We start from the raw sequence: 17,020 nt of genomic DNA, 5'->3' as shown, positions 1-17,020 counted from the left end.
TTTTTTTTTTTATCCAGAAGCATACTGGATGCTCACTGTGTAGGTCCTTGATTGACTTCGATTTACTGTGGATGTGGAAAACATTTCTGTCTGAGTAAACACTACTCAGCTTTTAGTTAAGCTATGCAGTGACCAGACTGAAGCTCACTGATGTTGCAGAAGGGATGTAGAAGGGCAAAAAGGAGGTAGAAAAAGTAAAAACAGTGGGTAAGGAGGTAGAGTAGCAAGGAAGAGAGCTGTGTAGAGATTTGTGAGGTACATGGGCAAAGTTAGAAGCATGATCAGTAATGTAGCCATTGGTAGCAGCACTGGCATTGTAAAATCATACCCTTTGAAAATAGTAATGAAATGTCATTACAGTATTATATTACTACATATATTATAGTAATGAATGATTACCTTCATTGTGTGTTCTGGCTTTAGAAAGCAGCCTGTGAAAACATCCTCAAGCCAGTGACTCAAATGGATATTAGAAGTCAGAAGCTTTTCTGTTTTTCTTTTGGCTGAGTTACATTTTGTCACGCGAGGCAAGATAGTGTGATAGTTTTTACAAACTACTATCAATTTGAGACACACCCTTCTTTTTCTTGCCACATCCTAAGTGGTACCTGGGTTTCTCTTGATGATCACAGCTCCAGCTCAAGTCACTGTGCTCTGTAGCTGTGAGCATGCCAGAAAATGGGGCCACTTCTGGTTCAGCTCCAAAGTAAAGTTTTTAGTTGCAGATTGTTGGGCTGACTAATTTGACATGTTTGCCCTGTGTTTTCACTTCTGAGAAAACAAATGTGCAATGGAAATAAATGTGCATCTAGAAATGCTTAAAGCTTCTGGAGTTGTCTCTCAAAAAAAAGCAGATTCCAAAGTGTTGACAGCAGATGACTGGTATGAACCATATTTTCTTAATAGTTGGAAGAAAGGCCCTTTTCAACAATAACTCCAGGCAGGGAGCAGTTCAGTGACCAAAATATTTCTGTGTTTTCCAGAAAACCTGGAGCTTTGTTTCTGTTCACCTGCTGTGCAAACACTGCTTGGTTTCTTCTCTTCCATAAACTGCATTTTGTCCTCTTGCATTTGTAAAGGCTTCTGCAGTTTCTCCTGCAGACTGTGAAGGCCTTTGTGGTCATTTATATTTTGATAACTTATTAAAATAGCAACATGGAATCTAAGGTATTTTTATTAATACGGTTGGAACAGAGCAGCTGCTGGAGTGCAGTTAATAATGCTGGCCTCCAGTCACCCTGAATCCATTTTTACTCCAGACTGTCTGGCACTCTGCAAGATACACTCCCCTCAACAGGTCTGCAGAAAGCTTGTCACACTGTCTTGTGGAAAAGCAGATAAGTGATGGTTTGATACTTAAATCTGTAAAATTTCTAAAAGCTGTAATAAGCCCAAGTACGCTCAGTTATTCCTGCATTATGTTTACCGAATGTTGTAAAATACCTTTGGTGGTATTCAGAGAACAGCGTAAAAATCTAAATTATGAGAGTCTTATTTATTCGCAGTGAAGTAAGTGCTATTTTGAGGCAGCATAGTCTTGAAAAATATTAGCTATTTTTAAAATATATCTCTAATTAAAAAGGTCAGCCTCTTGCAGAGCCTGGCAAGGTGCAGGAGCAAGTCCTTCTGGAAACTTGCATACAGAGGGAGCAGCTCTATGGCTTGGCTTTTGCTTTGGTGTTGTCTCCCATAATGTCCTTACAGCCAAACTGCTGAGATAAAAGATGGAAAAGTGGACTTTTTTTCCCGTGGTTATCTTTTGAATATAGCACCTTCCAGCCTGTTAACGTGTGACTGTGTGATGTTAGTTGTGCACTTGGTAAATTCCTCCTGGAGTGGCAAACTGTTGAAAGAGATATCCAAGGGGAAACGATCGATCAGTTAAACCATCACGGAGAGGAATTGTTTGTGGTGGTCCTCGAGGGTTTGTTGCCTTACCCTAGGTTGGTTTTGTGGTCCACATCCATTCATGGAGTTGAACTGATGTCAGCAACTTGCCACAGCTTGAAATAGTTCTGAATGCACATTGTGCCAGTTGAAGATTATGAAGAAACCACATGTACACAAAAAACCCCCATGCAAACATGTGCAAGCAGAATTGCAGAAATGTGCATGAATTCTGCATTACCAAACTGATTCACTGGCACTTGACATGACCTAAACTAACTCCTACCAAAACCTGCTTTGATTTTGTAGTTATTTAAATTGGGGATTATCTACCACCTTTTCTTACATAGCCTGTAATTTAAGCATTGTCGTCAAAAAACATGTTATTAATACACTAATAGGACTAATAATAAACAGAAAAATCTCATGCAAAAGCTATAAAAGTGTGTGGTTCAGATCAGTTACAGAGATGAAGCCATCCAAGAACTCCAGTTTCAAACTGGAAACAGTATCACGGAACGAAAGTAGCAAGAATGAAGATGCTGAACTAAAAGTAAAATGTGGAAATACTTACTGCACCCAAATGGTACTGCAGGAGAAGTAATTTGTAATCAGAGAATCTGAGTTTTCCAGTTATGTTAATTGTTTAGGTGGCACCTATTTTGTGTAGATAGCACAAGAGACGTGACCCTAGTCTCCCCCTGAGATAAGATCACTGGTACTTAATGTAATCCCTTAAACAAGGACCAACAGAGTATCCTACACAGATGCCAGAAAGCTAAATGAGCTATTAATTCTGTGTGGTTGTGGTATTTGTAGTGTAGTAGCACTTTTTAAGCCATGCTCATAAAAAGTTTACTGTATAGATTAAATATAAATAATGTATAGATGTTAAACCAACAGGCAATACAGTCATTAAAAAACCTTGCAAAACAAATAGATAACCTTTGCCATTAACGTCTGAAATTTTTCCATGTGAAACTGAATTTTTTTCTTCCTATAAAAAACAGCAAGACAATAACTAGTATAGGTTAGGCAGATTTCTCTGGAATGTTCTTGCTAGACAAATGCTGACAAGAATATTTGCACAGGAAAAATAAACATTTCAGTGGAATTGTGGTCCCATTTCCATGTCTCTCTGCCACCTTTTTTAGCCTGTAAAAGTTGAACTTTATGTGTAATTTTTAGGAAATCTGCAGCAACTTTAACCTTTACTACACAGTGACATGGAAATGAATTGTCCTAGGTGGGATAGTTGGCCATATATAGGTTTCCTGGAAAAAGCATAGGGTTGGCCTTGTCCCATGGATCCAGCCTGTTCAGATCCTTCTTCAGAGTCTTCCTACTCTCCAGCAGATAAACACCACTTGTAGCCATCTGCCAGCTGGATTTAACTCCATTTACATTTTACTCTGTGTGCCCAGCTATCCAGGCAGCTTTTTAACCCAGTGAAGAGTGCCCCCAGCCAAGCCAGGAGCATGGGAAACTGTGTCAAAGGTTTTATTAATGGCTTCAATAAACATCCACATCCCTTTCCTCATGCATTAAGGAAGGTCTCCTTGTCATTGATGGAAATCAGGTTAGCCAACCTGCCTTTCATATATCCATGCTGGCTGGTTCTGATGCCAAATAAGGGATTGAGTACATCAGCCTTTTTTCTTCATCCTTGCCACTACGTTTTACCCCACATGCAGTAAAGGGTGGAGATTTTCCTCAGTCCTCCTTTGTTGCTTATGTATTTCTACAATAATTTTTACAGTTTTTTACAGCAGTAGCCAGATTAAGTTCTAATTGAGCTTTGGGCCTTCTAATTTGCTTTCTGCATAATCTCACCACATCCTTGTAGTCCTCCTAAGTTGCCTGCACCTACTTCCAAAGATCATAAACTCTTCTCCTTTTTCCCTCTCTGCCAAAGCTCTCTATTCACCCAGGCTGGTGGTCTTCTTCACCAGCTTGTCATTTGGCACACGGGGACAGCCTGCTTCTGCATCTTTAAGATTTCCTCCTTAAAAAATGTCCAGCCTTCCTGCCCTCCTTTGCCCTTCAGGAATGTCTCACAGGGGACTCATGTCAACCAGGCTTCTAAACAGGCCAGAGTCTCTCTCACAGTGTTGCTGTATCTGTCACTGGAGAGCTTTGTATATAAATGAGAGGTCATACTAGAAATTTTCCCCTTGTCAAATATTATCCCTTTGGGGAAAAATTGCATTGTTTTGACCTAGATGTTCTCAGGACTGGAAGTTGGTAAATTTCCTTTGCAGAAGAGATCTGTAAAGAAAGACTTGGTCCTTTGTGTTCTGGTGCTTTATTGGCTTTTTATCTTGGGAAAATAGTTTTATCTAATTAAAAGATGAATTACTTACTGACCAGAGTTATTGGAAGCATTTTTCCTGTAGTAAAAATCTCTAAATATTCAGTAGTGCCCAGTTCCATTTTTGCATGTCGATCGAAATTTAATGATCCTTGCGAAACCTTCTTTTGTCGAAGCTTCCACGCGTGCATGTAGTAATGCTCACAGCTTGTAGTCATGAGTTCTTAAACTCAGTGCACTCTCTGAATTTATTTATTCATCTTATTTTTTTCTTTACCTTTGGAAATACCAAGGGACATTTCTGTGAGGAATATGACAGCTGCAGGGTGGGTTCCACAGGAAGACACCTCCTGCCCCTGAACCCTGTGACCTTTCCTCTTCTCTTACCTGAGCTCAGTCTTACCATAGCAATTTCTTCTCTCTTACCCTTACTAGAGAAATCAAAACCATAAGCATACAATATGCATCTAATCTCTGGGTTTAGGCAAACTTAATTTTTTCTGCTGTCAATAGCTTAACTTGCCATGAGCTTGCTTTCTCTTATGGGACAAATAAGGGATTTTTTCCCCTGGTGGCTGCTCAAGCCAAGATGGCTTCATTCTTGAGGAAAGAAGTTTCTTTCAAGCAGAGAAGCACTCAACCATTAAGTGAAATGTCTGGCAGGTGAGAAGGAAAAAAATCTTTAAAGAAACTGTAATCACTTAGTAATAAAGCAGTCAGCTTTGTCTCTCATTTCAGAATAAATGTTTTTGGTGCTCCATATCAGGCAAATGGAATAGATGGTATTCGCCACCACAGAAAATAATTTACCTTTTTTTAATTTTTTTTTTTTTAATATTAAGCTATCAGATAGGTTTGAACATTGCTTCAGGTAAAGGAAAAAAGATCTCTTTAGGCTCCTGTTTGCAGAGTTTTGGAGAACTAAACAATAGTTCTCATTCTTCAACAGAAAAAACTCTAGAAATGTGTTAACATTGTGGGACAAGAAAATGTCAAATGCAACAGTATTTATGCCAGAAAAATATATGCTGTGTAATGGCTCAATTTCATCCAAACAACCATGGATTTTTTGTTGATTGATTTTTGTTTTTTTTTTTTAATTTCTCATTCCTTCTTTTCATTCCTGGCTTGTTACCCCCTAAAATCTGAAGAGTCACCCCCAGCCATTGTTTTCCCCTTGTACATATTGCAAAACTGTAAATGGCTGCAATTACTATGAGCCAAGGAGTGTATCACCTCCTGCAGTAAATGTACTTCTTCCAATGCTTTGGCTCCTTAAGTGGTATAAAAATCCATTCTTACGACAAAAAATTAAAGAATCAGCGCTGACCCAGGGTTTGGAGCCAGCTGGAGAACTTGCTCAGGCCCAGTTTGAAATACAGATATCTCTGCGTAGGCAGTCAGATGAAAGGGCTGCCTTTCAGAGTTGCTGTGCCCTTTTGCAGCAAGTGACTTCACTGGGATCTTGGTAATGAATTGTAACAGTAGAAGTAGAGTTGAATTTTTAAAAAACCACTGCAGTCAAACTGCTTGTGGTGAGCATAGTGCAAGTTTCATTCATTACTGACTTCAGTACGAGTGGATTTCTCTCTGTGCTGTGAATCTTCCTCCTCACCTCATGTCTGTAGGCTCCTGACAGTGCAAGGGGCTCACTTGGACTTGATATCTATTTCTGTGGTAGCTTAAAAGCAGAAACAGAGGGACAAGAATTTATAAATAACTGATAACAACTTGCATGTTCTTTCTCCTTCTTTGCTATGTATCACTTATTTATGAATTCACAGGACATGCACATCTGTACATATATATGTACAGAAATGTGCATATGTATCATATATGTTATTTAATTTATATTGATTAATAGACTTCTTTGTGAAATACAGTAGATGCCTTTCTAGCGGTGACCTTGTAAATACTAGTGATGTTGAGAGTATTATTCACTAAAAGTAGTATTTTTAAGTTTAAGATGCCATCTGAACTGAAGTCCACTGTTGTTCCAAAGTTTGACAGCCCAGACTTCCCAGAATCAGCAACAGTGACAAAAGAAACCACAGAATACTGCTATGTTGGATGTGGCTGTGAGTCATACAGAAGACACAAGTACCCAAAGATCCCTCCTGCTTCTTCATCCCCTCCATCAGCTGCCTCTTTCCTGGCTGATGACCTTCCTGCCTCTCTGACAGCTGATGTGATGAGTTTTCCACAGAACCACAAAAACAGATATGTAAATGCAGCACCTAACTTGCAAGTCAAAGTAGAGTTCAGTGATCTGTGGTAAATAATCAAAGCTGGACAGGCAAGAAGAACATCTGATGTAACTGCTGGTGCTGTGTGCTTCTCATCCTTTTCTAAGGGGTAGCAGGACAAACTACAGGAAGCAAATAGCCCCGCAGAAGTGTATTAGGATAAAACCTGGAAACATTATTTTGGCAAGAAAACACTTAATTGCCTCGTGTCTCTGTGTGCTTTTTGAGTGGAATCCATCCAGTGATATTTAAAATCATGTGTATTTCTTCACTGGATGCCAATCAGCATCTTCAAAGCATTTGAATTCGTTGTATCATAAACTTTCTTGGGCAAAGCCTGGTATCTTTTGGACAACATGGTAAGTCTGCTTCAGAAAACTGAGTTTAAATAAGACAGGGGAGAGTGTACCAAGGGAGAAGTAATGGAGCAGAGCTGGCAGGAGGCACAGGGTTGCTTCCCTGTTGCAATGTGTTACACGGAGCATGCAAACAGAAATACCATCTGTCAGCTGCTCCTCGTGAAGCACTTGTGCAGTGGCCATCCTGTCTCCTCTTCCGTGCTTCCGCCTGAAGGTCAGCTGCTGAATGGTGCTGAAAATGTTTTGAGGGACCAGCATGGGATTAAACATCTATTTGAGCAAGACTCTACCATGCTGTGAGACTAATCCAAAGTAGATTGATGTCATTCTTGCTGCACTACAGTATTTTATTAAGTACTTAGTTAGCGGAGCAGTATTTTTTCTCAAGTTAAATGCTTCATATATGCAGATTTTTGATTTTAACAAACATGGTGCTCTGCTATTTAGGAGATCTTTGGTTTGAAGCAACTGTGTGCTATAGAAAAATCTGTATGTGAGAGAGTCTCCTTTGAAAGTGGGCTTGATATTCAGTTAGGGAAAAGGCCAATGTTTCTTGAACAATCCAGATTTCTCCTACCTGCTCTGAGTCATCCTGAATGCTCAGCTAGAGAAGCAGAACTGACCTGGTAAGGACAGAAGTGTTGGAAGTGGAAAAACAACTTGGGTATACCGCAGCAGGAGCTCTGCAAAACACTGCTGACCTGGTGGAGGCACAGCCTGCAAACAGAATGACAGTGGGAGCCCAGGAGGGACTTGGGTCAGGGACACATTTTTCTCCCACTTCTCTTTTTTCCTATATTTCTATAGACTGTGTGTTTTGGTCCCTGCTGGCACCATGCTGGTTTTTCTCTCTCTCTCTTTTTTTTTTTTTTTTTTTTTTTTTATTTTGAAAGCAAATTACCAATCTGGTCCAGTCTGCAATCTTGAGTTAAGATTTTTTAAAATGTTTTGAATGAGCTGCAGGCTTTGATATGAAGCAGTGTGAAGCTGCCTTTTTATGGAACTTTTGCATGCACTCATGCACTGACACCCAAGTCAAAATATGTATTTCCTCTGGAAATCACCTGCCTCTTTTGTATGCAAATTACTGTCTTGTTAGGTGTCTAAGGCTGTACAGTCGGTTTTCTCTTACTTCCCCCTGGAGTTAGATACTCAAGGCAGAAAGCAGAGCTTGAACTTGTTGAAGCTTTGCAACTGACTGATAGTCTGTACTCTTGGGACTCTCCAGGCTGTAAGGATGGACCTACTGTTGCACCTTAAGGGCCCAGAAAGGCAGCTGAGCAAGGGGGCCAGCAGTGATCTGGGGACCCCATTTATCTCAGATACCCTGCAGTCAGGGCTTTGTTACAGTACAGATGTGTTCCCTGGCATCAGCTGCAGAGAAACTCAGCAAAGGGACACTCCAGAGAGCCTCAGTACAGTTATATAGACAGCTACAAAACTTAGCAAGGGGGAAGTGTTGCTGTGTGGTGAAGGCAGACAGATGGGTGTAAAAGCAGACAGAATGGGAAGTGAGAGAGCTGCGATCACTCTCCTAATGCTTTCTCCACTAGAGTTGGGCACCCAGGTGCATGTTGCACAAACAAAGCTATTTTTTTAATTTAAAAAAAACCCTCACATATGTATATTGAAGTATTTCATGTGCAAACTGATGTTTGCAATAATACTTCTGGAAATGGTGAAATAAAATGATCACTTGAGGACATGTTCTTTTTAAACTATGGCAGTATTCTGTATGGTGTTGTCTGGTTTCTCTTCATAGTAACTTAGCTATTGTGTGTGCCTTGAGGCTTTACATTTTAGTAGACGGAATAGGTTTCATCTATGAAACAAAGGTGATAGGGTTACAAATTCAACATTTTTGTTCCTATGTTCTCAAAAATTTGTCATTTAGAGAGTTCCCTGTAAATGGTAGAAGAGTTCTGGAATCAAAGAATCAGAAAGCATCACACTGTAATGAGTCTGCAGCATGCCTGTTGCTAATGAGTTGACAGCAAAGTTGAATGCAGTTTTCATTTATTGTCTCATGAATTGATTTTAGTTTGTAGTGCTGTAGACTAGGTTTTGTTAATTTTTGTTTTTTGTTTAATTGAATAGCAAGACTTTTTGGTTTGCTTGATTATGTTGGATGCCCTCAGTGATGCAAGCTCCCAAGACAGTGAAAGTTATTCCAGCATGAAGAGTGATCTGCTCATCCATTGTGCTAGGTGGAGCATCTTCTGGGTAGAGCCAACTCAGTCTGAAAGTAGGCAAGAAAATGACACCAGTCTTAATGGCCTATTACATGTGACAAAAACACATGTAGTTAAAATGGCTTTTAGAGATTCTTATTCCTGGTCTCCCATAAATCTCAGAAAAAATGTATAAATGTATTATACTTCCTGGTTTTACTTTAAATGTTAATCTGAGAAGTTGAACTACATTGTGACTTACCTTTTCATACAATCATTTTTGTTTATGATATTTTGCTTGCCTAATAAGGTATTTCACAGAAGACTTTGGAGTGTGATATCTATTAACAGGTGCTGCTTGTGGCAGGAATCAAGGAAGACAGCTCCAAGTGGGCCAAGGCACTTAATGCTTATGGTACATTTGTATGTGCAGTGAGTGTGGACAGCTGCCCACAACTGCTAATACCTGCTGCTTGTACCGCCTCAGGAGAAAACCCTGGTGTTTCATCTGCTTTCAGCAGCAAGCATCATAGTGTTTCATGGAGGTGATTTTTTATGTTCTGATGAAATTCCTGTGTTGTGATGAAATTCCTCTCTTTGCCTTCCTGTGGTAACAGAGTTCTTGCTGGCACACAGCACTGACAAGTTGGTATAGAGCCCAGACTCCACGTCAGCTGGTACAAATACTGATTTTGTGAAACATTTGTTGCCTGTTCTTTCAGGTGACTTTTCCCTGTAGGTTTGTAATGATTCCTTTGTGAGAAGATTGTAGTGTTTCTGTTTGTCTTGACTTCCCAGTAATTATAAATGGTTCTGCTTGTAATGAAGGTTGCCAGACATAGCAAAATCGATGTTTTTAATGTACAGGGATATCTTTAGGGCTGTTTAAATGTGGGGTCTGACATATTTGGGCATTTGGTTGAAACCACTATGGAAAATGGTGCTCCATGTTGGACTCAATGATCTGTCAGGGGATAAGGACCTTACTTGAAGTATTCTGTGTTTAAGATGTGTAAATTATGTAAGTTGTTTACTTTGAAGATGGGGGGCCCATTATGCCATAATTGGAGAATATTACTAAATGGATGTTATCTCCCATTAACAGTGGTGGACAGCTTGTACCTAATACAATTCCTAGGATGCTGCTCTGAAAATTTTTCCCTGGACGGCTTTCCCAGCATAATTTCACTGAGGAGTGCCTTCTGCCTGAGGTTGAAATGGTACTAGGAGGAGCTGTAATTTTTAAAAATGAAAGAGGTCTCAGAGGAAAGGGGTGGTCTCTACATGCCATGTGTCAGCAGACCAGAGGGGAGGGAATAAGCTGTGTCTTCAACACAGCCCCAGAAGTGTTTTGAGGGTTGCAGGGGTTGTTTTTGTCTTCTGGTGTTACTAGAAGTGTGCACAGCTAGAATTCCCCACCTGCTTTCTCAAGGTAGTAAAGTTGTAAGAATGGCTTTCAATGCCCATTACAGAGATTTTTCTGACATCTCTCTGCCTGTAGCAAGCATCTTTGGACAGGACTCTCTCTGTGCCTGCTGTGGCTTAGCACCAGCAGCCTGGCACGCTGCAGCCACTGGGTGGGAGTGGGATATTTTCTCTGTATTTCTTCCCTGGGATGTTATGAGAAAAGGGCCCAGAGCAGGAACTGGGTATGCACCTCACAAACTGAGGGTACTCTTCTGTCCACACCCCCTTTGGCTTCAGCCAGGAAGCCTGGCTTGTGAGTTCAGCTGCCTCACACTTGCAGCTTCCTAGCTCTTCACTAACCCTTGCTTTTAAGTCTCCATTTTATCCTGCAGAACCATGGGATTAGTATATGTGATAAGTACAAAACTCTGCATGGTATCAAATATCCAAGAAAGTTAAAAAACCCTAAAGCTATTTTCAAATACCTCAGTTAATTAAAGGGATCTATGATGTTGACTTTCGGGATAGTCCCTCCTCAATCTCACTTTGGAAATCAGCTGCTCAGGTGTTTACAGTGAAAAATTCATGTTTAACCCAGTCCAAAAAGAAGCAGCATTAGTCTGTCAGAAGAATGGTAGCAGATGTAATCCCATGTTTGTTCTTACTTTTTTCTTTAGGGTACCATCTTTCTGCCTGGCAACAGGGTAATTGAGCATCCCTGCAATGAAGAAAGTCCAGGAAAGTTCCTTTTTGAAGTTGTTCCAGGTAGGATATTCTATTCCATATCAAAAGCCTTTGCAGTTTGTCCTCAGTGACAAATGGCCACATCTGTTCTGCCAGAACAGAAGCTGAGGGTAATTACTGATTCAATTTAGGGAAAAAAAAAAAAAAAGGTTTAATTTGTTAATATGTTGGTTCATAATTTTTTCATTCACCTTCAGACAGCAAAGGAAAAGGATGTGTGTTTTATTTGTCAGTATAAAGCAGAATTCTTCAAGGCAAGGAGGTGCCAGGTCCCGCTCTTGGATCACAACAGCCCAATGCGGTGCTGAGGGTTGGCAGCAGAGTGGCTGGAAAACTTCCTGGCAGAAAAGCTCCTGGGGGTGCTGGTGACTGACCAGGAGCCAGCTGTGCCCAGGGGGCCAAGAGAGCCAATGACATCCTGGCCTGGATCAGCAATAGTATGGCCAGCAGGAGCAGAGCAGGGACTGTACCTCTGTACTCAGCACTGGTGAGGCCTCACCTGGAGTGCTGTGTCCTGTTCTGGGCCCCTCACTAAAGAAAGTCACAGAGGTGTTGGAGCAAGCCCAGAGAAGGGCAGTGGAGCTGGGAAGGGTCTGGAGCACAGGTCTGAGAAACAGCTGAGGGAGCTGAGGGTGGTATAGCCTGGAGAAAAGGAAGCTAGATGGGGACCTTATTGCAGGTAACAGGTGATAGGATGAGAGCAAATGGACTCAAGTTGCACCAGAGGAGATTTAGACTATATATTGGGAAAAAATGCTTAATTGGAAAGGCTGTCAGGCATTGAGAAAGGCTTGTGGAAGGGGGAAGTAAGGCAGTCAACCATCCCTGGAGTTATTTCAAAGATGTATAGATGTGATGCTTAGGGACATGGTTCAGTGGTGTGTCACACTGTATTAGGAATGGCAAAGTGATGACACAGATTCTCTAGCCTTGGTTGCAAAAGAGAGCAAGTGTTATTCTTACAGATCTTCTTTTATAGACAGCTCCAAGCAGGTCTGAAAAGGTCAGCCTCTCATTTGTCATGAAACCAACACATCACCATCCTTGGACAGCTATGAACACCACCTCTTGACCATTTCTTTACAAGTAAACATCAAGGCAACAAACAACACCTGCAAAGATTGTTTTCCCTATCCAAGGACTGTTTGGATTCCTCCTTGTGATTTTTCAGGCCAGAGTGAGAGAGTTGTGTATTTGACTTTCCCACAGGCTCAAGCTAGTGCCTGCAGCCTAAAAATCTCTTATTTGACCATTGTCAGTCCCCACAAATGGTGGATGTTGTAATGTTGGGTTAACAATTAAACTTGATTTTAAGCATCTTTTCCAAATGAAACAATTCTGTTTCCACATCTAGTCAGCCCAGTGTATTTATTCAATATATTCTGTTAATCCCCATATTATTTTTCAAATTATCTCCTATCATGGCTATTTGGAAGGGCAGATAGATGGTGATGTCTGTTGCTCTTGGTTTTAAACCAAGCATCTTTGTATCAGGGCACAATTGTAGTTGTGTCCACTGATGTACCAAGTCATAATATATTGTAAAAGTGTAAGAACTATGGAGTAGATTTCAAAGCTTGATTATGAAAGCCATGGGCAGTAAGAGATTATTACACAAAGACATCCAGTGTGGTATCTCTGAGGTTCAACACTCACCCCAATCTTGAACCAGACAGATTTGAAAAGTTTCTCACTGTTTCTTCTCAAAGTATCTTTTTCATATGTTCAAAATATTGAAAGAAACCTATTTATTAGCATTGCAGGTCTGGAGTGAACTAAAATCTTGTTTCTGTTGGAATTTAGGAGAATTCTCCATATGTCCTGATGTATGTGAGACCTTGATCTGTCTGATAATGCTGACCCTGGGGATACTTACCCTTCACACCCAAGTTAAGAGCACAGTCACTCTTATGATTTCCCAAAATGTTTGTTATGCCACCTTTCTGTGGAGTCGTGTTAAAAAGTAATTTGTAGTTACATTTGGGTTGAGTTCAGTATTTATCTGGACCATCCCTGAGAATCAGGTAAGCTTTTTTGTTTTATTTGTTTTCATTTCTGAGAATGCGGTTTTGAATGTGTTTTGGGATAGCACCGGTGTATTTATTCCCCCTCCACCATGTTACTAACAAGCATGTGGCTATAGAGACTTCCTACAAGACATATTATGTGAAGGATTCATGACCAAAAAAAGTTTATTTTGGAAAATCAGGACATTTCATGCCATAGCACTGGTCTTTGAGGGATGAAATTAAAATGAAGACTCAGACTGACTGTGGAGGAGGCATCACAGTGCAGATGTGTAGTAGTGAAGAAGAAGTGCCAGCTGTATTTTATGCAAAGATGAAGTGAGCATTGCCACTGGCATCATGTCACTATTGCTTCTCAAGGCAAGAATTTGTCAGCCTTCTGCAATGGAGCTGTTTGTCATCTGTGTTCTCTTAGTAACTCAGTATAAAAGTCAATTTTAAAGGCTGACAGCAACACCACTGAGCTCATTGAGTGCAACAGAAAAATGTATTGTAGCTAGGGTTCTGTTTAGCCTTTGTTAGCTTTCATATGAGAAATCAGCTATGTAGCAACAGGATCTATTTGCACATTTTTTAAAATTTTGTCAACTGAGCATTGTGTTAAATGTATGGTGCCAAAGCTCGTGCTGCTCTTGCACTGTTTTCCCTGTATTAAAAGTTGAGCAATTTTAGTTACAATCCCAAAAGCAAAAATGACAAGTCCTCTTTTTGTCTTTCTTGTCTGTGGGCGGCCTGAAAACTTGTGTGCGTGTGTTTGTTTATTGGTAATACATGCAAATTATTTTGGGAATGTACGTGGGAGTAGGTTTATACTGTGAAACTAATACTCTGTATGCAGCCATCTCTGAAGATGAATGAAAAAAATGTGTGTGGAAACAAGTATCTTGCAGTTTTGGTACTGTAATTAAAATACAGATGCCTTCAGTTTGCATTTTGAAAACATTCTGTTCATTCCCTAAGCCGTTAGATGATTTAATATTTAAAATCCATCCCCCCTTTTTTTTTTAAATTTGGTATGCTGACAGAGTTAATTTACAGGAGGGAAACTCTCTCCTGTACAGCACAAGGCCCACACCATGCTTCTGTGTGGGAGTTTTCTGTGCTGCAGTCAGTGACCACAAAATGATTAGTGATGCCTGTGCTTATTAACAGCTACTCTTGCACTCAGAGGAATGTTTCATAGTCAACAAAAATCAGAAGAGGGTTTAAATTTTTAGTGGGAAATGTGCACACATAACCAAGTTGTGTGATTAGTTTTGAGTGGTTGCATTGTATTTGCTAATTGTTCTGAGCTTTATGTAGCAGATAAGCCCTCATTCTGTGCATTGGTTGAACTCTTTAAAGGAAGCCTGAGGTTTTCCTTTTGGTGTGCAGGTGTCATGGGGGAAGGCATTTATGTCACCATGGAATTGAAGCAGGTGACCTTGCTGCGTCTCGGTGTCACCTGTAGGTGCAGGACAGGGACACAACTGTGGTTTGCATGTGTGGTGGTTTGCAGACAGGATTCCTGCACCTCATTTGCACCAGGAGGATGCAAGCACAGAGATGTGGAAAGCTCAGGCTCATCCTCTGTTTCTCAAACAGGGCTCAGATATCTTTCTTTGAGTCCCCTGAACTCTCCAAGGCTTGCTGTCTGAAGGCATTTTGAGGAAGGCAAGCATGAGAAGCCTTGCAGCAGGGACCTGTGGCTTTCCCAGGGATGTCTGGATATTTTTAAGAACTCCAAGGACTTAAATACTCATTTCCTGATGCACTCAGGAGGCACTGCCAGCTCAGAATAATCAGGGACTGTGTAGGCAATTGGTCTAGAAGAGATGATGGTTATTGAATGGACAAAGGAATATGCTTCATCATTGACTGGGCTTTGATCCTGGAAATGAAGCTGCTCATACTGTTACCCCACCAGCTGCTGTTACTTGAGATCCTTGTGTGCTAGCTGATGTCTTTCTCTGAGTCTGATACATCATTTTGCAGCTTGGCCTCAGGTAAGAAGCCAGATCATCATTCCAGTGATACCTCACCATTTAGATGTTACTGAATGACATTTTTCTTTGCCCCTGTCCTGTATTAATGCAGATTTCATGGAAAATTAACACAGAGGACAAGGTTACTTTCAGGACCATGTTCACTACCAGGTGACCTCTTTGCATGCTCATGAGTTCCCTTAGAGACACAAATATCTTAAGAGCTCTCTGGTGAGTTTTGCAGTGGCATGAGTTTTAATATTTATTTGGTACTGTTTAAACTAGAACATAAATTTCCAAATACCAATCTTCAATATTCTTTGTGGAATCTTTTGCTTGTAAACTTTGTGCATCTGTGTTGTGTTTTTTACTACTAACAAAGTATCATAGTCCAGCAATGTGCATCTGTGTGGATGAATTAGCACTTTGGTCATACTGAGGTACCAAAGTCAGTTCATCCCACTAAAAGCATTCTCTGTGCAGCCCCAAGTTATGTGTCTGGAGCTTAAGTCAAAGTTTTGTGCTTAGGGATTATTCAGACTGTTAGGAAAGAACTGTAATATTTCATCAGAGTCACTTGGAGTCTCTGCTGATGCTTTTTTCTGCATTTGTGTGTCTGCTGATTTTTTGTGCCTGTGGCTATACCCCTTCCTATCAGGCAACATGAGATTTTATCTTGAGTCACGGATGGTGGAGACTGCAGAAAGCAAGAATTGCCTTCAGCACTGTCCACTTTGGTTAAAGGTCAGTTTGTCAGGCTTAATTAAAACCTCTATAAGGATGTGAAATAGTAAATTCCCAGAACTTTGAAATTGTTATGATTTTTTTCATTAGTCAGAGGAAAAGTGGCATCTAGAGGCCTTTTTCTTCATTTTTTCATGTATTTAATTGCATGATATATGTCAAATTACATTACTTGCAGGTTAACTGTTCTGATAGGGAGTATGAGATAGGATTGAGGATTGGGGTTTTTTAAGCTTCCTCTACATGAAAGTTTGGATAATAAATGATTTTGCTGCTTCTTCTGCAGTAAGTTTTCACTCTTTTAAGTCACCTGAGATTTGCATAGGTGGGTCTGTGCCCCCATGGCTCAGAATCAGGAGGGCTCTGTTTTGCATGCGTGTGTCACGCAGATCTCCCTGTCAGTAAACAGGGCCTTTAGCTTTCACAAAGGTGTTTTGAGGTTTGAGAAGATAAATGACTGCCAGTTTGTTGTGAAGTTACCAAAACCTCTTGAGTTCCCTGCTGCAGTGTTTAGCAGATTCAGCCCTTTGAGACCTTTGCCATGAGTTCTCAAATGTCTGAAATGGGAAGGCCACACTAGGTGCTATTTTTTGCCACCCACTGATTCACAGTGTTTTTAATTAAGAGTCCACGAAGGCCTGGAAAATGTGGAATTTGGTAAGTTCACTTGTGTTTTTTCCCCAAGGGACACAAGTAAGACAAAACAGGAATTACAGATACGTATTTTTTTGGTTAAGAAAGCAATTTTCTTTGTAGTGCTCCTATGCAGGTTAGATATCAGGTGCTTACTGCAGCTTCTACTTCAATACCCTTCTCCACTGATATCAGTACTTTTTAGTCCTGTAAGTCCTGTTGGCAGCCAGACTTCTGTGGGATGGAAAAGTGAGGCACCAAACAGGGCAGATGACTAGCTGACACGTTTGACTGTGTCTGATATGATGCAGCATCTTGTCTCAGGGATAGAAATGTTTTACAAGGTTTTGAGCCTATTGTTTTGAAATAGAACAGTGTGGCTTTTGTAAGGATGTAGCCTTGTAAGAAATAAGGGGCAAGAGTTCCTTGACTTGTCTTCTCAGGAGTAATTGCTGTGTCTTAAGTGAGGATACACCCACATACACAGCAAATAGCTTTCCTTGGAGGCTTAGCAGAGTATTGGAAAC

The 17,020-nt window shown here is 40.6% G+C and overlaps 1 protein-coding gene across 1 annotated transcript in view; it reads left to right on the top strand.

Annotated features, from left to right (window-relative positions):
* Window positions 1-17,020, top strand: part of ARHGAP24 (Rho GTPase activating protein 24) — a 183,987-nt gene that overhangs the window by 54,314 nt on the left and 112,653 nt on the right. The window contains exon 3 of the mRNA XM_015625319.3: window positions 11,059-11,146. Coding sequence (XP_015480805.1) covers window positions 11,059-11,146 — 88 coding nt within the window. The remainder of the gene's footprint in view (window positions 1-11,058; window positions 11,147-17,020) is intronic.

The sequence above is a fragment of the Parus major genome, chromosome 4 (genome assembly GCF_001522545.3).
Source record: "Parus major isolate Abel chromosome 4, Parus_major1.1, whole genome shotgun sequence".
NCBI lineage: Eukaryota > Metazoa > Chordata > Aves > Passeriformes > Paridae > Parus > Parus major.
Note: the sequence above shows the minus strand (reverse complement) of the source record. Positions and strands in the feature narration are given on the sequence as shown.